This window comes from Cervus elaphus, chromosome 9 (assembly GCF_910594005.1).
Source record: "Cervus elaphus chromosome 9, mCerEla1.1, whole genome shotgun sequence".
Lineage (NCBI taxonomy): Eukaryota > Metazoa > Chordata > Mammalia > Artiodactyla > Cervidae > Cervus > Cervus elaphus.
In genome coordinates, this window is record NC_057823.1 from 21,687,553 (window position 1) to 21,709,475 (window position 21,923).

The 21,923-nt window shown below is 58.5% G+C and overlaps 1 protein-coding gene across 2 annotated transcripts in view; it reads right to left on the reverse strand.

Moving 5' to 3' along the window:
- Window positions 1–21,923, reverse strand: part of KDM4B (lysine demethylase 4B) — a 116,417-nt gene that overhangs the window by 57,885 nt on the left and 36,609 nt on the right. For both annotated transcript variants that reach the window (XM_043911883.1, XM_043911882.1), the window contains exons 4-6: window positions 19,027–19,202; window positions 18,074–18,188; window positions 14,086–14,279 (exon numbers count right to left, since the gene is read on the reverse strand). In XM_043911883.1, the coding sequence (XP_043767818.1) occupies window positions 14,086–14,279; window positions 18,074–18,188; window positions 19,027–19,202 (485 nt within the window). The remainder of the gene's footprint in view (window positions 1–14,085; window positions 14,280–18,073; window positions 18,189–19,026; window positions 19,203–21,923) is intronic.

Here is a 21,923-nt window from a genome sequence, read left to right on the forward strand (position 1 = left end):
CCCTGTTGCCCATTCCTGAGGCCCCCGGCCACTGCCCCGGCCTGCAGCACCGTCCTGCTCAGAGCCAGGGTGGAAGCACCATGACACGGACGGTATCTGTTCCCAGAGACGCATGCGACTTCGCTGGTGACAACAGCGCTTGGGATTTCTTCCATCACTGGCCTGACAGCTCCCCCCAGCATGAGGCTCAGCCTCCCCCTTCCTCTCTGCCGAGGAACGCGAGCCAAGAGCAGGGGTCCAACCAGGAGCCCTTTGGAAATGTCAGTTCAGCCTGACGCGAGTCGGAGGGCAAGGAAGTTAATTTCACAGTGTCTGCACAAGGCTGGGGCAGATAGGCCCCTCGCCGTTTAACAGGCTGTAATTACGGGAACAGAAACAAGACGGCAGAGTCCAGGGAAGTGCCGAGACCACGCGTCACACTGGAGGCCACCTGGCACGAGCAAGCCACCCGCACGGCCCTGGGAGACCCTGGCAGCTCCCAACGCCAGCGGCCCCAGAGCCCCATGTGCTGGCCAGACAGAAGAGCTGTGTTTACTGTGATCCTCAAGCACAAAGCCCATCGTGGCCCATGCCCCCTCCAGCCACACGTCAGTGGGACAGTCCCAGCTCGCTGCCCCGTGGTCTGGGTGGGCCAAGCAGAAGAACCCAGTCACAGAGCAGGCTTCCCCTCACACTCCCAGCTGCCCAGGCACCATCTCCACGCTGGTTAGAGATAAGCCCACCCAGAGAAGCCGCACTCCACTCCTCTGCAGTGCAGAGCCAAAGGGCCAGAGAAACACAGTTACCCCGAATGTGATTACCACGGAGACGAGCCACAGAGAGTTGTTCTACCTACCCGTCCCTGCACTTCAGATGACTTTCATTTATATAAAATTGCAAACCATCCAGTACAAAAAATTCTTAGCTCTCTAGAACTAGAAGGGACCTTCCCACGGTCACACTTCACTGGGGTGAGGCAGGACAGGCACCCCAGAAAGTCGGGGCAAAGCAGTCCACAGGACTGCACTGCAGACGCTGGCCAGGTGAGAAACCAACATAACCTTCCACCTGGGAAACTACGAGAACGAGCTGGGAAAGTAAGACCTGAATAGTCCAGGGACTTCCCTGGTGGGTCAGGAGTTAAGAACCCGCCTGTTAATGCAGAGGACACAGGTTCGACCCCAGCTCTGGGAAGACCCCACATGGCGTGCAGCAACTAAGCCCTGAAGCCACCACTACTGAAGGCCGAGTGCCCTAGAGTCTGTGCTCGACAACAAAAGAAGCCACTGCAATGAGAAGCCTGTGTACCATAATGAAGAGTAGCCCCTGCCTGCCGCAACTAGAAAAAGCCTCCTTGCAGTAAGAAGACCCAGCACAGCCAAAAAGTAAAGAAAAAAATTTAATTAAATAAAACATTTTTAAAAAGAACTAAACAGTTAAGTGAGGGTGCAGAATTAAAAAAAAAAAAATCAGTACACAGATAGCCAGGCTTCGTCTGTACTTTCCCAGAGGACTATAAAAACCACTAAGGTAAACCCTCTCCCTTGTCTGGGGTCCAGAAGCAGGAATTCTTGACCGCAAACGAGGGCAAACAGAAACCTGCGCAGGTCCCAGCCACTCACAGAATCGCCAGTCTGGTGCAAGAGACTGACGAGCTCTCAGCGAGGCCGGCAGTGAGCCACACGGCATCCCTGCCCGGAGTAGGACAGGGCGGCACGCACACAGGCGGAGCTGAGATCGGACGGGTTTAGTTCCAGGCCACCGCGATAAAATGAGCCCCGTGAGGTTTCGGTTTCCCAGTGCGTGAGGGAAGGCACGTTTAAACTGTACGCTTACTGTAGTTTATTAAGTGTGCAGTAAGAGCATTATATCTAAAAAAAAAATACTGCCCATACCGTAATTTTAAAATGCTCTCTTACTCTAAAGTGCTAACCATCACCGGACAACACACAGCTGCCACAAACCTTCAATCTGTAAAAATATCGGAGCATCTACGAAGCACAATAAAACAAGGTGAGCCTGCACCACAAAACGCCCCCATGCCCCCCACCTTATCCTTCAGTAAAGGAGGGAGTAACGGATGTGATAACAACAGTGACCCCAGAATGCACCTGAGGAGGCTACTTTGTCAGGTACGAGTTGGGGGGGCCTCATCATGCTGGTTCAAACGTGAAAGACGCGTTACTGGCAGTCACACTGACAGCAGGGTTAAAGGGGGACAAATGATCACCCAGCACCAGGCAGGAGAAATAAAAGATGTTAGAAAAAGTTGACAGGCTCGCTTGCCCTTGAAACATGAGGGAGTGGGTCCGAAGGCTGGGCAGACGGACAGCCCTGGGACTACTGAGATGCCCGGGATCCCCTGCCTTCCTGGGAGGGGAGGGCAGAAGAGTTGTCACCAATCCCATCTGCCTGGGTGGGTGGGGAGAGCTCCTGCTGGCATGGGGAGCGAGGGATTGAGCCCCTTTCTAATCAGGAGAGCAAGGGAAGTGCGCCTCCAGGCCAGGCTCCAGCCCAGGTTGGGGGGACACCGTCCTCCCCTACTAAAGCACCACTGTGCAGAATCGCTAGGCCTGGCAGCATGGCTCCCTGAGAGTGACTGAAACTGCCTGACAGCAAAAGGAAAGGATGGCGGCCCTGCTTCTATCAGGAGCTCCCATCTCGGACTCCGAGGTGCAGCCCGCCCGAGGAGGCTGCCCCCCTCATTTGTCCCGGAACCGGGGCCCTTTATGTGACAGATACAGACACTTGCTGGGGAGATAGGATCAGCCAAGGACCTAGGAGGATTGTCCCCAGGATAGAACCTTATTGAGCTGCGGGTGGTTTTATCTTTAATGGATCGTTTTACAGGACAATAGACGATGGAATTTGGTATCTCACACCAGCAGTGTCAGTGATTTCAAATAATGACATTTTTATTGAGACGGCACGAGATAAACAGAGTCCTGGGAGCATCTGCTCAGAGAAAATGGGGAGTCTCAGGTGGGGATGCCAGCCAGGGAGGATGCTCCGCAGGCGGAGGGGCCGCCTAGGCCTCTCAGGGCGCGGGTGGACGGCGCCCTGGCCTCCACACTCGCCCTGTTCCCTGCTTCCCTGGGAACCTGGGGGTGGGTCAGCACCTGAATGACCCCCAGCTCCAGGGCCTAGTTCACAAGAGCCGGTCACCCACTTTTATTAAGGAGCAGGCTTTACAAGGCAAGTGTTAAAGGCAACTAAATGCTGAATTGGAGGCATCTGATCTCCAGCCCCAGTCTATTTCAGGTCCTTGAATTATTTTTGTCATACAACAGGACCAAAAATGCCAAGTCACAGGTGAGCTGGGTTTCAACGTTGCTTTTGAAGCTGTGAGAGCCCTTCTCAGGTGAGGTTTTAAAGGCGAGCCGATCAGTACAGCCTCAGATCAGAGTGGGGAGAGAGCCTTGTGCTGCCAGTGATGGGGGGTCAGTGTGTGGGGACGCAGTGCCAGTGAGCACCCGATGCCACCAGAAAAGCCACCGCCATCTCCCCCTCGAACTGGCTCAATTTCTGGTCATAAAACCAGGAGGCAGCCTGCCAGTGCGCCGGGGCCCATGGCCTCCACGCCAGTGGGGGACACCCCTCCCTCCTCGATTTATTTCTGCAGAAACTCACAGAAGGTGTGAATAGGAAAGAACAGAGGGAGGTGCACAGAGCCCATGAGCCCCCGCAGGGCAAGACTTGGACATCAAAGGCCAGGCCAGGGTGCGGGGGGAGCTGGGGGGTTGGAGAGTGTGCCCAGGGGTCCAGGTCTGTCCTCGGGCTGCGAGAGCCAGGGCAGCCTCAATGTGGAGTGGCTCCAGGCCTGTTCACGTGTGGGGACCCTGGCCCTTCAGGAGAGTTAGGTGCAGAGGGCATGCAGACCGACAGGAGCCGCAGAGAGAGCACCTTCAGCTCGTCTCACGCCAGCCACGTGAGCCTGCCGGTCGCACAGCCCTGCTCCCGTCTCCTGCTGCTGTGCCCACGTGAGGGGAAACTCGTCCTCAGCCAGGTTCTGAAGCAAAGCTAACGAAGACGCCCTCAGCTCAGATTTGCAGGAATCTCCCTTCCGGGGAGCTGAAAGCGGCCAACAGCAGAGAAGTTTGCCATGGAAACGAGACCCAGCACACAGAGCCGGATCTACAGGATGGGTGGGAGGGTGAGCGACTCCTGGGGCCAAGACCACGGAGGTCTGAATCAACCCCTAATCCAAACACTGCTGGTGGGGGCATCTCAGGATGGACAGATGCCCAGCGACGACACTTCTCTAGAACCAATGGTTCCTTAGGGTGGCTAGCCTGGTGCCCCAGCCTGGAGCTCTGGGCGGGCGGGGATGGCCCCTGCTACCCTAAAGCAAAAGCGCAGCAATCACTCAAGCAGCCTGAGCCAGCGCAGCCTTGGCCGTTCCAACCCCAAAGCGCCCACTCTGAACAAAAGACTCCAAAATGAAGGGCCATCTGCTCCTGCCAGACCAAGCCAGCGGGCTGTGCGATGGGCCAGCCACGCCTGCGGCCATGAGTCACAGACAGACAGGAGATGGCTGTGCCCACAGAGGCAGGCTGGCCTGCCCAGGCAGCAAGGGCTACCCTGACCTGCCAGACCAACCCCCATGCCCAGGCTCCCAGACCTCCCTCCCACAGCTAGCATCCCCCTGGCCAGAGGGCTCTTTCTGGAACCGTGGGGTAACTCCCTACTCAGGGCCCTCCCATCTCCCTGCTCCTGGTCTGGCTGCCCGCCCTCCATCAGGGCCCTGCATGGGCTTCCCAGTGGCCTCTCCTCCCATAAGCCTCAGCCCAGCAGCCTTCCTGCCTCCATCTCAATGGTCCCAGCTGCTACCTGCCTCCTGCCTGGCCCTCTATGCCCCACTGGGGGTGAGCCTGGGGGACAGCGGGGCTACACACACAAGCTCCTGCCCTGACAGATGGCATCTGCTCTGGTGTGGTTCATGATCAGCCCAGAGTAAGCACCTGGTCAGGGCCTGAGCTGAACCCATCTCTACAACCTTGAAACCACCTTCGTCCAGCACCACAGGCAGGAAAGCTATGGCTCACCTGCCCTCTTCCCTCCCCGCACTCCCAATACGCGGTCAGACCACGGCTCCCAGGCTCCAGTGCTGGAAGGTGTGGCCCCAAGACCCAGCACTGGCCAATGAGATGTGGGCAGAAGCCAGGTACTGACTCCCTGGCCCGCCCATCACAGTTTCAGGAACATGCCTCCTTCTGCCCCACAGGAATGTCTCTGCCCAGGGTGACCTCAGAAGCCATGTGTTTAAGGGGGCAGAGCCTCTGCTGGCCTGGGTTCCAGAACCCCTGTAGCCTCTCCATCTCTCACAAGGATCCGCAGGCTCTGATTTCAGCTCAGCAGGCCTGATTCAATGATGTCTGGGGGACTCTGTAAGAAAAGGACCCACTCTCTCCCACACCCCAGAGTTTGGGCCACCTCTGCCAACTGGGACACACCCAGTTGTGTGTCCCCACAGGAGCACCTGCCTGGTTTGCAGGAGGATGCTTCAAGGGGCAGGGCGGGGCAGTGGTTAGGAATGTGGGCTCACCCCGCAGCCTGGGCCCTGCCCCGGCCCCACCACCCCCCAGCCATGGTCCCACCAATCCGGTCCTGTCTGTGAAGGAGCTGCGGGCAAGACAACGTGGCTACTGCTGTGGCTATTTCTTGTCATGTCACATCGTCACGTACCGTGACTGACTTCTTCACAAGCAGCAGGTAAAAGATAACACGAAGTTTGGCCAGGCCCCAAACTGCAAACAGCAACCCGAATGTCCACCCACAGGGAACAGACACACAGATGGAGGCGTGGTCACATGACAGAAAACGCTGCAGCCATGAAAATGGATAGTGTCACCACACGTGGCAGGACACATCCTCACAGACTCAGAGCAGAGACGCAAGAGACAGATCAGTCCGTGAGGGAGGCGGGGGGCGGTTTCAAACCCAGCCAGCATGCAGCCGTGTCCCCCAGGGACTCAGACACACGTGGAGAACAGCCCAGAGAAGCAGTGACAAGAAGACCACCAGAATCGGGAGGATGATCTCAGCTCTGGGGGTGGGGATGGGGCCGCAAAGGAAGGGGGCCTGGGACAGGGAATGAGGGAGTTCATTTCCCAACATCGTCCTTCCTGGGGGCTTACACAGAGGTGGACGGGGGAGCCATCTGATAAACTGCATGTAATTATCTTTCCCTGGACAAGTACGTATTCCATACAGTTTTCTGTTCTGTGTTAAGTCTCATGATAAAGACATCCGAGAAGCGAACGCACCATGACAGGCAGTTCTCGGGTGCCCCTGCGCATGGTCATTCCGACAGCCTGCTCAGTGCTACTGGAGGGCACGTGGCTGTTACAACTGAGGCCCCAAAACAGCAGATCCCAAAACAGGGAGGTGACCCTGGGTGGGCCTGACCTAATCAGGTAAGCCCTGGAAAGGTGCTGGGCCCACCCTAAGTCAGGGGGTCTAAGTGTGAGAGGATCCCCAGTGCCAAGCGGACCTTCTCCAGAGCCCCAGGTAGGGGCCTGGCCCACCACCACTCGACTCTGCCTCAGGCCCTGAACTGAGACCCCAGCAGGCCCGCTCCTGGGTGCCGTGAGATGTCCATCCGTGGGATCAGCTATGGAGCAGCGGGGAATGGAGACTGCCCAGCAGGAGGGAGGGAGGAGGAAGACAGAGATGCAAGACGTCCAACAGAAGGACGCCCGATCGGCCACATCTGTCCAATCTGGGTATCGGACACTAGCCTGTTCTGTTCACTGTTCTCTTTTCTTTTCTGAAATTTGAGGTACTGAAGGAAAAAAAAAAGTAAACTCCAAAGGGAGAAAGTATGGGAAGGGGGAGGCCTGACTCTACAGTGGAGACACCTGACCAGCATGACCTCAGCCTGGGGACCCAGAGGGGAAGAGTCATGCTGACGGCAATCACCCCAAGATGAAGGATGAGACGGCCCCTCACCTGTGTCCTCCTCCCCACACCCAGTGCCCCAGTGTCACAGTGAGAAAAACATCAGACACATTCCCATGAAGGAATCCCTTTGATGTACATACTTCAATAAAATAAATCTTCAATAAATCTCTAAAAAATAAAAACGAGCAAGGAAAGTCTGAGAACTATCACAGCCCAGAGGGTCCTGAGGAGACAGGACTTTTGAATGTCACGGGGGTCCTGGGATAGAAAAGGACACCAGGGAGACACGAGGCAAGCTGGACAAAACAGGACTCTAGTCAACAAGAACATCTCCATAAGGTTCATTAACTGCAACAAATGTTCCAGCCTCGTGTAAACTAAGGAGCTGGGTGGTGGGTGCACAGGCCTCCGCGCTAGCTTCTCAGTTTTTCTGCAAATCTAAAACAGTTCTAAAAAACAAACTCTTTTAAAAAGAGAGAGGGAGGGAGCATGCCACCAAGACAGTGGGTAAACAGACAAGCTTGTGGCAAACACGGAAGGAACAAGGAAAACAGCCTCTCAGTGGATCGCGAACCACCTGTGCAGGGTACCCTGCGTCACGAGCCCTCCTGCCCCTGCTCACCAAGAAGCCAATTCCCCCGACCCACAGGCTGGAGTGCCACCTGGCTGCCCAGGCCCACCACGAGGCATCAGATCATCGGGAACCTCAGCAGATCGCCCCCCTCAGCCTCACTGGCTCCGCAGGAGAGCATATGGTGAGATTTTCCTCCGCAGAAGGCTGACCTAACTCTGCCTAGCGCGATGTGAAAACCACTTTGCATCCCCTGAACAAACACCAACTGTGCCTGTCCCCCCAGCACTGTGAGATTCCAGGAAACAGCCTCCGGACTGGATCCCACTGCCAAGTGGGTGGTGGGCGGGCGCAGGCCCCCAGGGGTGCCCTGGGATCCCCCGGGTGTCCATTCCACCCCGAGGCTCCCGCAGCATGGGTTATCAACTGACACAACTGGCCAGCTCTGCAGGGGCAGCACCAGGCTTCCACAGGGTCAGTGCGAGTGAGGCTGGCAAGAAATAGTCCGATAACCGGGCTGATCTGTGATTCAAACCGTGCTGAGCCACGCCACACAAAACCCTCTGAAGCTGCTTGCTGTCTCACCCGCCAGCATAAGTAGTGATGCCATCCTGCCCTCGCAGCCTGATGACACTCGATGCCCTGGTGTGAGACTGGAAGGTTTCTCCAACTTCAGGAGTTGATTTTCGAATGCCAAGGCCAGCTTTTGGTTTTAGAGTTCTGACACAATCCTGACAAGCAGAAAGGCGGGGCTGGTGGCATCAGGGAAGACAGCGTGGTCCGGACAAGAAGGGGCCTAGGGCTTTATGCAGGGAGGAGGAGAGGTCCCGGAGTGAGGGAGGGTAACACAGCTGTGCTTCCCATAAGCCCCAGGGGCTCAGCCCTTCTGGGCTCCTGTTAAACCACCTCTCCCAGCCCTGTGCCAGCATCCTGTGCCTTCAGGGGGCAGCTTGGGGTCTCTTTGCTTGGCTCCATTCAGCATCAGAATTCCCAGTTCTGCCACCGGGGACAACAAAGCCAGGCCCTCACAGCGGGCCCGGCACTGTGGTCCAGCAGCGCCACCTGCAGGTGGAGGGGGAGCCTGCAGCCCGTGGCCAGGGAGGGAGGCAGGGTTGGGGAGGAGCTGGTCCCCTGGGACGGGAGGCTCAGCTGGGCACTGGGCTGCTGCTGCCTGGGCTGGGCCTGTAGGGGGTCCCCAGGGGCCAGCAGGGGGCCCATCAAGGGGGAGGGGAGCAGCCCAGCAGCCCCCACTCCCAAATAGCAACAGACTTGAGCCCAACTCACGGCTTTTTCCCCAAGCTGCAGCCAGAGGGCAGGAAACACCAGTTGGCCTCCTCCCTGGGCCTCAAGACAGGGAGCACACACCTTCCTTCAAATGTGCCTGTGCACACACGAACACACCCATGCCCACGCATGCACACACACGCACACTGTCACACACACACACACACACACACACACACACACATACCTCCAGAGTACCAAGTGCAGGCTCAGCCAATTGCCTGCTTGGCGTTACATTTCCCAGCAGCAAAAAAAAGCCTGCCTGATCCCTCTCCTGCAGAACTCCCCTGAGCAAAGATGCCAAAGAAAAACTGCAGGTGCCAAGTAGTCAAAAGGAGAAATTCTCACCACGCTTAGAGCAGCACTCAGGCTCCTTAAAGGTCAGGGAGAGGGCCAGGTTCCCCACTCCCAGGCTCTCCCACCTTTACCCCCCTTCCACCGACTGCCTGCAGCAATCCACCCGTCACACCCCAGGACTGAGCACAACATGAGACCCTCTCCTCCGTGCCCTGACTCAGGCGAGCCTGATGCCCCAGCAAACACAAGCAGCTGCGGAAGCCGGGGAAAACCAATTGCAGAGTTCAAAGTCACGGCCTAGACAATCCCCACAGGGAACACAGTTGGTCCCGCCCTGTCCCCCCACCCCTGCGTGTGGATACATAACCCTATGTCCAGGCAGCAAGCATGGGCAGGTGTGTCACACACTCATCTACAGTTTTGGGCGGCGTGCTGCCCAGGGAGGCCGGGCAGACAGATGGACCCTGGGACGCGGACCCAGCACCACCTGCACCCAGGCCCAGCCCAACAGGAGGGGTCCCCAAATCACACAGAACTGCAACGCCCGCCTCCCACCACCCACGACCTCCTGGCCTCACTGCCCGACGTCCAGGCTGCAGGAAGGCCAGGTCTATTTTAAATCCTGTCTCTAAAGCGATCTGGAGCCTCAGATCTGCAGGTATTCTTAGCCTCGCTGCCTGAGTGCGGCACAGTGCCGGCCTTGCAGAGTAAATTCCATGACTTTATCAACACCAGGCTCTTCGTATCACGCTGACACTCAAATCACACTGCCAAAGTAACAACAGGCACAGAAAGGCTCAGGAAGACATGCAACCTAAGTCGACACTTTTAAAAAAGAGTGCTGCCACCGTAACACTGAAATAGTTGCAATTAAGCTCCTGCAGACACAAGAGCGTGGTGTGATCAGGGAGACAGATGTGGGCGCGCGATCCACTGGGGAACACTCCTCAGGGCCCAGGGGAAGGGCGGGGAGTAGGGCACCACCTCCCAGGATCCTGGGTGGCTCCTGAATCCCCAGCCCAGGGACAAGAGGACACCTCGGCAGCCCCTGCCACCCTGCCCCCAGGGTGATGTCCGAGTCGGCCCAGGAGGGAATGCGGCCTCCACACACCATGAACCTCCATGCCCGTGGTGCTCCCAGCTCTCCTGGTAGTCAGAGCCCTCCCCCTCCCATGCAAGGCTGCTGGGGATGGGGACGCAGTGGGGACTGAAGGCCCTGACTCCATGGGTTCCATGTCTGGCAAGGAAAGACTGACGCCTGCATCACACACAGCCAGCACGTGATCACTGGAGGACGAGCGTGGGGTGCCAGGCCAGCATCTGGGGCCCCCATACTGTCCCGCTGAACTGGCTACACTGGCAGCGTGAGGGACCACATGTGCACTCCCACCCCCTCTGAACCAGAAGACAAGATTCAGGTCCAGTGCCTTCCAGAATGTTCTTCCTTCAGGGAGCCAGCGCTGTGGTCAGCATACCTCACTGGCTGCTTCTTAGCACTCAGTAATCGGGCTGGTGAGGGCAGGTGAAGGTGCGGGGGAGACAGCAGGGGTCACCCTGAGCAAACCAGGGGTGCAGCACAGGAGCAAGATGCTGGGGGCCGTCCTGGGGGACAGGGAGTGTGCAGAGCCAGACATCACCCTGCCCCATCACCCAGGGCTGCTGGCCCTCATGTCTCCAGCATCCCCTCTCTCAGGGACCTCCCTCGAATCCAGTCCCACTGCTTTCCAACTGCCCTGGACCCCAGTGTTCCTGCTCACTCCTCTTGTGGGGTGCCCTCCCTGCTCTTTCCCCCAGCCGCATGTCCCCAGAGAACACACCAGGGCCCCAGTCTCCAGGGGTCACCCTGTCCCCAGGCAGGCCCATGTCTGAAAGCTCCACCTCCCATTCCGAGCACATGCCAGGACCTAGCAGCGGCGGCTTGCTTTTTCTTCTTTCTTTTCTTTTTTATAAGGAAGAGGTGGGTTTTCTCCCCTTAGGACCCCTCTGGTGAGAGATCCCAACCAAACCCAGGGCTGAGCAGAGCTGAGCAGTCCCACTGCCAGGAGGGGGACTCTCCTCCTGCTGTTGCTCCCAGGGGGCCGTGGGGGCAACAGATCGCTGCCCCTACCAGGCAAGGAGTCTAGAAAAAGATGAAAGAACGTGGGAGATTTCCACCACTGCGCCTGGAGCCATGGGCCAAGAGGGAAGGGTGAGAACGCCATCTAGTGGTCACTGGGGAGCAGCGTCGGGGCAGGACTGGACAGTTCAGTTCAGTTCAGTCGTGTCCGACTCTGCGACCCCATGGACTGCAGCACGCCAGGCCTCCCTGTCCATCGCTAACTCCCAGAGTTTACTAAAACTCATGCCCATTGAGTCAGTGATGCCATCCAACCATCTCATCCTCTGTCGTCCCCTTCTCCTGCCTTCAATCTTTCCCAGCATCAGGGTCTTTTCCAATGAGTCATTTCTTTGCATCAGGTGGCCAAAGTATTGGAGCTTCAGCTTCAGCATCAGTCCTTTCAATGAATATTCAGGACTGATTCCCTTTAGGATGGACTAGTTGGATTTCCTTGCAGTCCAAGGGACTCTCAAGAGTCTTCAACACCACAGTTCAAAAGCATTAATTCTTCGGCATTCAGCTTTCTTTACAGTCCAACTCTCATATCCATACATGACTACTGGAAAAACCATAGCTTTGACTAGACGGACCTTTGCTGGCAAAGTAATGTCTCTGCTTTTTAATTAGCTCTCTAGGTTGGTCATAACTTTTCTTCCAAGGAGCAAGCATCTTTTAATTTCATTTAATTAAAAGGACTGGACACAGTCACTCAAGAGACCCTGGTGGCTGTTCCTCCCTCCACCGACCAGGCCAGGGAGCTGGGCCCAGCAGCACACACACAATATACACACACAATTCACAGACACACACACAGGTACCTGATACACACATACACACCCATGCTTATACTACATAGATACCTGACAAACATATACACACATACACTCATATACACACACCCATGTGTATACGTACACACTCACATGCATATACTCACATACACTAACACACTCATTTGTATACACACAAACACAAATACACACACAAATACTCACATACAAATGTATTCACATATACATAGACACACACTCACATGCACACATGCAGCCCCAGCCTGGGTATCTGTCCACACTTTGCCCACCAGGACCATGGGGAGCACACCGCCTGCGGGAAATGGCGCCAGAGCCCCCCTCACCCCCCAGGTGTGGGCCTGGGCAGAACAGGGGCCCCTCCCACCAGGCAGCCCCAGCCCAGCGTTGCTGTGCAGGGAGCTGTGCTGTTGGGGGGCCTTGGGGGCAGCTCTGGGCAGCACCCAGACCAGGAAGCCCCTCTGCTCCATGCAGAGGACCACACCATGGGCGCGAGACTCAGGCCACCATCACCAACCCCACCGATTTCTCTCCAAGTCTCTCCCAAAGACAAACACCCCCAGTGCCTGGAGGTTTTGATGATCATGGGCTCATGGAAAGCCACAGAAAGGCACACAAGAAGAGACACAGATTGAAGACAGGAAGCCTGTGGAACTGTAACAAGATCCCAGCAACCCACAATGTTGTACAAATGCAAGACCAGAGAGCCCATGGCCAGCAGAAAAACGGCCCCAAAGATAGCCATGGCCCAGTCCCAAGATCTGACGACATGTCACCTGTCACAGCAGATGGGATTCTGCAGGAGGGGTTAAGTAGAGGCCCCTAAGATGGGGACGACTCTGCATTCCTAGGGCCCCAGTGTCATCACAGAGTCCTTATAAGAGGGAGCGGGGAGGGTCAGAGGCAGAGAGAGACAGATGCTGAGCTTATGGCTGTAAGGATTGAGGGAGGGGCCGCAAGCCAGGGATGTGGCACCTCTAGAAGCTAGAAAAGGCAGGAGCTGGTGCTTCCTGGAGCCTCTGGTGGGACCAGCCCTGTCCATGCCTGGATTTAGTCCCATGAGGTCCAGGACAGCCTCCTGGCTCCAGGACTCTCAGAGAACAAATGTGCGGGGAGGTAAAGCCACCAAACCTGTAATCCTTTGTCACAGCACCCCTAGGAAACTCACACATCCCCAGCCTCCCCTGCCCGACTAAGCGGGAGCCACGGTCAGACTGCGGGGGCGGGGGCTTGCCCTGTCCACGGCAGAGGCAAGGAGAGGTGGTCACAAGCCAGCGGCCAACAGGGGGGCCTGGCTTCTGGGCCCTCTGCTCAGAGGGTCAGCTCCCTGCCCCTCAGCAAATGGCCCAGGACGTCCCCATGACTTAGGGGCAGGGGTAACCTTCCTCTCAGGACTCAGCTCTCTGCTGGGATAAGGCAGGGCACCTGGGCCAGGGTCCACCTGGGTCCCTGCTGCCCCCCAACGAAGGCGAGCACAGCTCTCCAGCTGAGCTCCTGAGTGTCTCCCTCTGCTCCCCAGCTCCAACCCCCCTCTGAGCTGCAACAACTACTGTGACAAGAGAACCAGCCTCCTAACAGCTGGGGAGAGGCAGGGAGACGCAGCGGCCCCAGCTCAGGAGTCTCTGCTGGAGATGCAGGGAACACTGACAGCCGCCCGCCATCCTACCAGCAGAAGCCATGTGTCAGGGGAGCTCTCATCTCGGAGCTACCAGACCACTGCGCTGGACATGCAGCCCAGCCTCTGGGGCCTGGCACTCACAGAGTGCCTTTCAGGGGCCTGCATGCCCACCCCACACTGCACACAGCAGGTGGATCCCACTCCTCAGAAATCAGGAGGGGCAATACTAACCCCACTCCAACCTGGAGGCCAAGAGGGAGGTATGGGGAGGCTGAAACTGTGGTCCCACGAGCCCCAAGACAACAGCCTCACACAACCCCACGAGGAACTATCGGAAGCCTGGCCGCAGGCACGTTCAGTGTGAGGCTCTCCGGGTGAAACCACAAGCTCTAGGGATCTGGAGCTTGGTTCTGGGGGGGCTTGCATGCCCTCGTCTAGTGGGGCTGGGCTGGCAGAGCCCCACCCAGCACCGCAGCCACATCCCCCCAACCTGGGGAGCCCCTCGCATCTCCCAGCCGGCCCTCACCAGGACTTGGGCTCCCCGAAGTGCAGGTAGTTGATGCTATACAGGTCCATGTCCTCCGTGTGCCAGGCGAAGGTGGTCTTCCACATGCCGAAGTACAGGTAGGGCGTGTTAACGCCCTCGATGATGGTGCCGCACTCACGCTCCACCATGTCCAGGATGGTCCGCAGGTTCCCGATGTTCCACTGGGCCACGTCCTGCAGGGCGAGCACATGGTCAGCCTGCTGGCCACCCTGGGCACCCAGCTCCCCTGACCCCCGCCCCCAGACGCCAGCAGTGAGACACCTACGTAACTCTCTGAGCCTCCCGTGGCAGTGTGACCCCGGCCCAGGGACCGACAGTCAGCAACCAGCCCCACACCCGCCCACATCACAGCCTCGCCCACGCTGGTGTCCAAAACCCACCCCGAGCCACGCACAGCCCCCGCCCGGGGCCAGATGGTCAGACGCGGCTTCCCCCGATCCTGCACTGAGCTGTGCGTGGCTGTGCGGGAATCGCGGGCAGTGAAGGCCACGCGGCAGAGGCCACGGCCAGTGAGGAATAATTCACGTGCCTTGAGCTCACTGACACAGGGGAAGGAAGGACACATCCAGCGGAGCCTCACATCACGTGTCAGACAGGCCTTCCTGCACCTTCCCACCGCGGAGGCGGGGAGGGTGCTCAGAGCCAGGCAAGCGCGGGAGGATCCCCGCCAACTAGGTTCATCTATTTCTAATGCCACAAGCAAACAAGCTTTGTCTTGTCATGAGAGCTCGTAAAACACGCTTCCATCGACTCCCAGTCCCCAGGTAAGCCTCCAGGAGATGCTGAGATGCTGATCACACGGTGGTGTTCCTTCACACCTCAGATCCAACCCTGCCACCCGCCTCATCCACATTCCAGGCCCTGACTTCACAGGGCCAGTGTAGGTCTCTACAAGGGGAGCTGTGGCTGGAGCCCAGGATGCAGGGGAAGGCCAGGATCAGACCCTCACCATAAGCATGAGAAGCCTGGGGTCACCTCCAGTAGAAGCTGCCTGAGGTCAGGGGGCACCAGCAACCGGTCACCTCCCCAAAGCCCTATGCATTCACCCGCCGTCAGGCCTACACATCCACAGTGTGACTCCAAAAAACACTGAATTATACACTTTAAATAGGGCTTCCCAGGTAGCTCAGCGGTAAACAATCTGCCTGCCAATGTATGAGATGCATGTTTGATCCCTGGGTCAAGAAGATCCTGTGGAGAAGGAAAGAGCAACCCACTCCAGTATTCTTGCCTGGAAAATCTCATGGACAGAGGGGAGGAGCCTGGTGGCCTATACAGTCCATGGGGTTGGGTTGCAAAGAGTAGGACACAACTGAGCAACTAAACAGTAACAAATGTCTGTTTTAAACGGGTGGTTTGTATGCTTTGTGAATTATATCTTAATAATGTTTAAAAAAGCAATGACTCAAATACTCAACAAATAAACAAAGCAACCCAACTGGCACTAACTTTCCAAAACTCTATGTGGAAAATGACGGGTCATTTGACCAACAGGCGTACAACTCCACACCCACCCTGTACTCAAGCACATGAACTCCCGTTCTTCTGTCGTATCAGGCTACTGGGGTCACATTCCCCTCCAAGAAGTCATGATCCATAAACTGGGCAGCAGAGCGGCGAGCTGGGGCCGGGCTGCTGGGGAGGCGGGAGGCTAACACTGACCACCCCCACCCCCACCCGGAGGTCCACACCACGGCCAAGTCAGGACGGCAGCCGGCTGGAGGCGCAGAGCACAGGCAGCTGGGGCCACCTGCCAGCTGGCCTGGACTTTAACACTAGCTTGGGACTGGACACGGACTGGGACGCAGCAAGGTTCCCGGCCACGGAGCCGCGACGCCCCCCACTCAGAGCTGGGGAATCTCCTGAAAGGGCTAAGTGTCCTAAGGGAAAGGGTGCTAGTTACAGAAGAGATGCTTCATCCTGCCCGGGGAAATTGCCCTCTTTGTGTTTACAGACCAGACGTGTCCTGGGGGATGCCCACCACGGTGCTCTGCCAGAGCTACTCCCAGGAGGAGCCGTGAACACGATGAAACCAGGGAGAGCTGGGGGAGCCCAGCCCTGATCCTGGCCTCTAGGGGTGACGGCTCAGGGCCTCAGTGGCCTGATGTGGGGAATGGGGGCCTGGAGATGAAATCCCTATCCCTGGGTCCGGAGGCCCTTGAGGTAAGCAGAGAAGCAGGGGGAGCAGTGAATGGACATCAAGGAGCCCCAGGAAGTGCAAGGCACACGGCCCCACTAGCCTCTCATCAATCTGACACCAGAACCTCTGCACTGGCCCAAGGCTGGTGGTACAAAAACATACTGGTGTAACTGGAAAACTCGCCAACGACAAGGTGATCGATCCCTACGTTCAGAGGTGCACGGGCAGGAGATGGGGCAAGGTGCATGGGAGCTGCACAGGGCAGGGATGTGCTGGGGGGCAGGGATGTGGCGCGGGGGCAGTCACGGGCCTGGGCAGCAGCGCATGCGACAGGGCATCTGTGAGCGCGTCCTCCGAGTAGGTACTGCCCTGCTGCCAGGGGCTGTGTGCTCGTCTGGAAGAGGGCTGGACTTGTGCGTCATCTGACTCTGGGGTCAAGGCCAAGAGGACGAGCTCAGGGTCTGGGATACCCCTAATGAAGGGTTCCTTGCACTCACTGTGCCCCACTTTATTGATGGGGAAACCAAGGCCCAGAAAGGAGGAAGCGGGGTTGGGGGCAAACTTGGTACTGGACCCAGGATGAGGGTGCCTCCCTGGGTTCTAGGGGACGTGGGTGAGCTCACTTGAAGCCTGACCCGTGCCTCCCAGGTAACAAACTAACGCCCTTGGTGCCTTGCACCACGAGGCAAACCCACTAGCAGAAGAGGGAAAAGCCGCCGCAGGTCAGACGGGCTCTGTGAAGCTGAAACGCCAGCAGCGACTCAGCTCGGGACCCAAGCAAGGTCACATGTTTCCCATGCTTCTTGGGTAACACAAGCCGCTGGTTCTAACAGGCTCCTCCCCTGGGTGCCCGGGAGGGTCCTGACCCTTCTCTCAGGAGGAACTTTATGCCCACCCTTACCTCCCAGCCCGAGACCAGGTGGCGCCCACAGCCGCCCTCGGGGGAGCAGGGCGGAGTGGACAAGAGTGTTCTCAGCACACAGCCTTCAGAGGGACAGAGGAGGGGGCAGGCAGCGGGCAGAGGGGGCTTGGACAGGTGCCTACCAGGGCAGAACACCTAGGAGAGAGTCAGGCTTCAGAGCCCTGAAATGAACCCCATTAGGTCCCTCCCAGGGTTATTCGAGGTCCCGTAAATATTTATAAACCATCCCCCCAAATATTCGAGGTCCCGTAAATATTTACAAACCATCCCCACAAAACACGGTCCCACTCTGCTCAACACCAGCCCTGCCCGAGGCCTTGGCATCAAGCCTCAGTCAGGAGAGCGGTCTGGTCTCACCCCTTGGACAGGCCTCGGGCAGCACAGGCCCGAAGGCAGCAAGGGGACTGAACGTGATGCAGCCAGGGGCAGCTCGGCTGGCTGGGAACTCAGCTCCCAGGTCTCCAGGAAGATGGAGTGATAGAAACTCGAGAAGAAAAGCACTCAAGTGAGAATTGACAGGGGCCCTGGGAGGTCAAGACTGAGAACCCTGGCAGGCTGCAGTCTGCGGGGTTGCCAGAGTCAGACACGACTGAGAGACTAAACAACAACTGGGACAAGGGATGGAATGCTTGCTGTTGTCTTTTTGAAACTGCCCTGGAGTCAGGCTGCAGGTCAGCGGCCGAGCATGGCATCCGGGCAGGGCTGCGCTCTGACCTGGCAGGAAAGGGTCTCCAGACCTCCAGCCTGCTTCTCTCCTCCTGAGCTCGGCGCCCACCTGTCTGTAGAGCCCCAGCAGAAGCCCAGCGGAGTGTCCCGCGTCATCCCTGCCTTGACCGTCCAGGAGGGAGCCCACTCCCGCCCTCGCCCGCACTGCCCACCAGACGCCGGGAGGCCTCGGCACTCACGTCATCGTACAAGGAGCCGCTGATGTCGGCCCCGTAGATGGGTGACACGAACGTCAGGTTCTTCCAGTACTTGCGCTCCAGGTCGTCGAAGTCCTGGTGTCGGGGGGTGCAGTACCTGGGGACAGACCGCTTGTGAGGGGCTCAGGGCACCTGCTGGACGAACCAGGGGAGGAGCTCTGCTCAAGCACAAGCCACTGTGGAGTGGGCACAGCCCTGGAGCACGAGGACGAGGTGTGACGGCCGTCAGGGGAGGGGGATGACAGGCGGGCAGCCCAGCCTGGAACAGTGCCCAGTGGTCCCGTCTCACCAGCTCTCGGGGCCCAGGACCCCCAAATCAGACCACAGGTCAGGGGCACGGGAGCTGGAGGAGGGACCTGGGCTCTGACAGTTCTTGTCTGCCTACCCCTTGAAGGTACAGATGGTACCAATGATGGGCCGGGCACCATGGGGTGGGGGCAGACAGTGCCCTCACAGGACACTTGAAAGCAAACAAGTAAACACACTGCCAGCACTGCACCAGTGGTCTCAGCGAGCCAGGGAGGCCAGGAGCTCCACAGAAAGGGAGCGTGCCCGCGTGCCGTGAACACCCAGGGACGCGCCCACGAGCTCCTGGAGTGTGCGCCCACGTGGGCCCTGCTGGACCAGGAGCTCGGACAGACCCTGCCAGGAGCCTCCCTCTGAGGAGGTGCCGCAGAGCTGAGACATCCCAGGAGGGACCGGGAGGCGCCCCAGGGCCGGGGACATGGACGGGCCCTGAAAGGCTGGCCTTCAGCAGTCAGTGTTCAGGGCAACACCGGTGCATGGCGTGGCCCTGGGTCAGGTGAGGGTCCAGACGTTGCCCCCTGAGAACCTGGGGCTGAGAGCCTAGGGTGCTGAGGCCCACCGGGGGCACACAGGCAGGCTCCGTGGGCACTGTGTCTGCCCCACCCCCCACACCGCCCCCGCCCGCGTACTTCTCGCTGTTGGCCAGGCGCCGGTACTCGCCGACCGTCATGGCCTTCTTCTGGATGTTGTACTGTGTGAAGAGGCCCGACTGGCCGGTCACCACCTGCTGGATGGGCGCTGGGATCACCACGTCATCGATGTCGTCGTACGTCTGCCGCGGCTTCCACTCCTTTGGGGGGATGATCTGCAAGACCAGGAGAGTGGTCAGCGGCCCCTCCCTGGGCTCAGCCGCTTGGGACCAGGCGCCAGACGGAGAGAGACCGGGGCACTGGGCACCCCACATCCACATCACCAAGCTCCCTGGAGCCCCAGGGCCAGGCCAACCTGGGTATCAGCAGCTTGGGCGGTGGAGGGACTGTGCACAGCTGCCCAGGATCTGTGTGATCACACAGGGAGCAGCCGTGGGCAGGGTGGGCCGTGGGTGCTGCCTGGCATAGTATGCACTCGCTGCGTCCCGGAGGCTCCATTATCATACCCTCTGGCCATCGCGTGCCCAGCTCAGGACTCAGCGTGGGTGAGGCCCCAGAGCAGACACGGATGCTGCAGTGCACACCCATGCCAGGAGCCCCGCTTCAAGGACACCTCCTGGGAAAAGACCACACCGCCCAGGGAACAGGGACACGGGACGAACGGCCACGCCGGGAGCAGTGCGCAGCTGGGGTGCACGTAGAGGGGACCCTGTGAGATGCAAGGGAGGGGCCAGCCTCTGCTCCTGGGAACCAGCGGAACCCCAAGCCGCCCTGAAGATGGCAGGCCTGGTGATCAAAGGAGCCAGGCCCCGCCTGGCTCAGGGATGCACTGAGGGTCCCGACCGCCCTTAACCCCGGCCCTAGACCCCAGGCCATGCCCCCTCCTGACTCCTTCCCCCTCGCCCCTTCCCCAGCAGCCTGAGGCATGGACCCCAGCTGGGCAATGGCCCAGATCACAAGAACAGCTGAGGAATGTGGCTGGTCACCCTGAAAGTCCCACACATACCCAGAGTCCCCCACCCCCCAGGCCCCCACTCACACTGAGTGCTCACCCCACCCCCAGCCAGCTGCCCTGAGTCCAGTGTTCGGGTGGTGGGGGTTGTCATCAAACGTAGCTTTGATGGAAAAGGAAACCCCAACACCACACACACACCCACCCACCCCAGAAGGGCAGTCAAGGCCGGTGAGACTTGAGTTAAGGGGACCTGGCGTCTGCAGAGCTCACTCAGGCCAGCAAGACACCCGGTCCCTTCTCCAAGGAGGCTGGCAGGGCTGAGGGCTGCATGGGGGAGAAGTGATACGCGGCGTGGGGGTGGGGGGCGGAGAAGAGGGATGTGGCGGGGTGTCTCCCTGGATCCGTCTGTCCCTGCAGAGGCAGGGAGACTGCTGGGGGCCAGAGACACCAGCATGCTGTCCTTGCAGATGGGGGCAGGGAGGATGCACGTGCAAGCCTGTGTGTCAGTGTGACTGTCCCCACAGCACGTCTCAGTGACAGCGGGGGAGTTCTCCCAGCGGCCATGCTTGCCCCCACCCCGCCCTTCCAGAGAGACCTGCCCGTACCACAGCAAACAGCACAGAAAACACCACTTAAGAGGAGTGGAAAGGAACCTTCAAACAAAGGGCAGGGAGAAAATGTGCCTGAAAACATCTGACGCACAAAAATATCCAGGCTGAGTGGTTTCCCATCGATTCAAGTAAGCTGGCAAAAAGTGGGTCCAGCGGCTTGAAGAGCTTAGAGCAGAGACAGATGCAGGGCCCAGAGGATAAATGCTGGCGAGGTCGTGTCCCGAGACTCAATCACAGCCCACAAGGCTGCACCCTGAGTGGCCCCGCGACAGAAAACACTGGAAACACCCAGAAGTGGGAGCCGGGGGTGATAGCAGAGGACGGAGAGGAGAGGCTGGGGGGAGCGTCAGGTGCTGCCGGCAGAACATTCCATGATGTTAACAAGATTCCTGGCAGAAAGGACTGGGATCCAAAAACAGAACTGGCGCTGCATCCCAGCAGACGCGGAACGAGGTCAGGGACAGAAGACATGCCAGATAAAGGGAGGCCCCAGGCCTCAGGAGTCCACCCCAGACAGACGGGGCGCGCCTGGGGGAAAGGGGCCCGACAACTGCCACCAGCCAATCTCTTAGCCCCAAACAGAGGCTCCGAACCTACAAGAACCAGGCCGGGGTCTTCCAGAGCCAGGGACCTTGATGAGAACCTTCTGCTGAGTCTGTGCCATGCGGGGGTGGGTGGTGCAAGGAACAGAGATTGGGGGGGTCCCGCAGGCCCACGGCGCTCCTCTCGCTCTCCACGCAGCTGAGATGAAAGGCATGGGTGTGACATGGTCAGCCAAAGCCAGCCGAGGATGCGGGGGGCCAGCACACCTGCCCCCTTGCTGCAGACACTGTCTGGGGGACAGACCCCCAGGGCCCACGGCCCAGGACCACCCACCACCTGCTTCTGTCCAGCCAGCAAGCTGATACCATGTTCCTTTTTTTTCATTTTTAAATGGTTAGGGGAAAATGACAAAGAAGACTTATTTCAGAATGGGTGAAAATTCTATGAAACCTTCACTTTGATACATCAGGTTTTATGGGCACACAGCCAGGCCTGCGGGGATGCGAACCAACTACAGCTGCAGAGCTGAGAGGTGGAGACAGACAGTCCGGCCCAAGAATCTGAAAATATTTCCTATCTTGCCTTTGCAGAAAAGGCTGGGCGACCCCCAGCATCACTAACAGAGGACTGGATATGAGACACAATGACAGGCATATGGGAAGCGACTCAAAGGACCCCAAACAGGCGAGGAATCTCCCAGATTATGTGCTGGGCAGAACCATGTATACACAGGCTCACGTGCACACGAAGGAGCTCTGAGACCTGTCCCCTGCACAGAAGGGTGTGGGCAGCCATCTATGGCGCACACACACGCTCACACCCGTGTG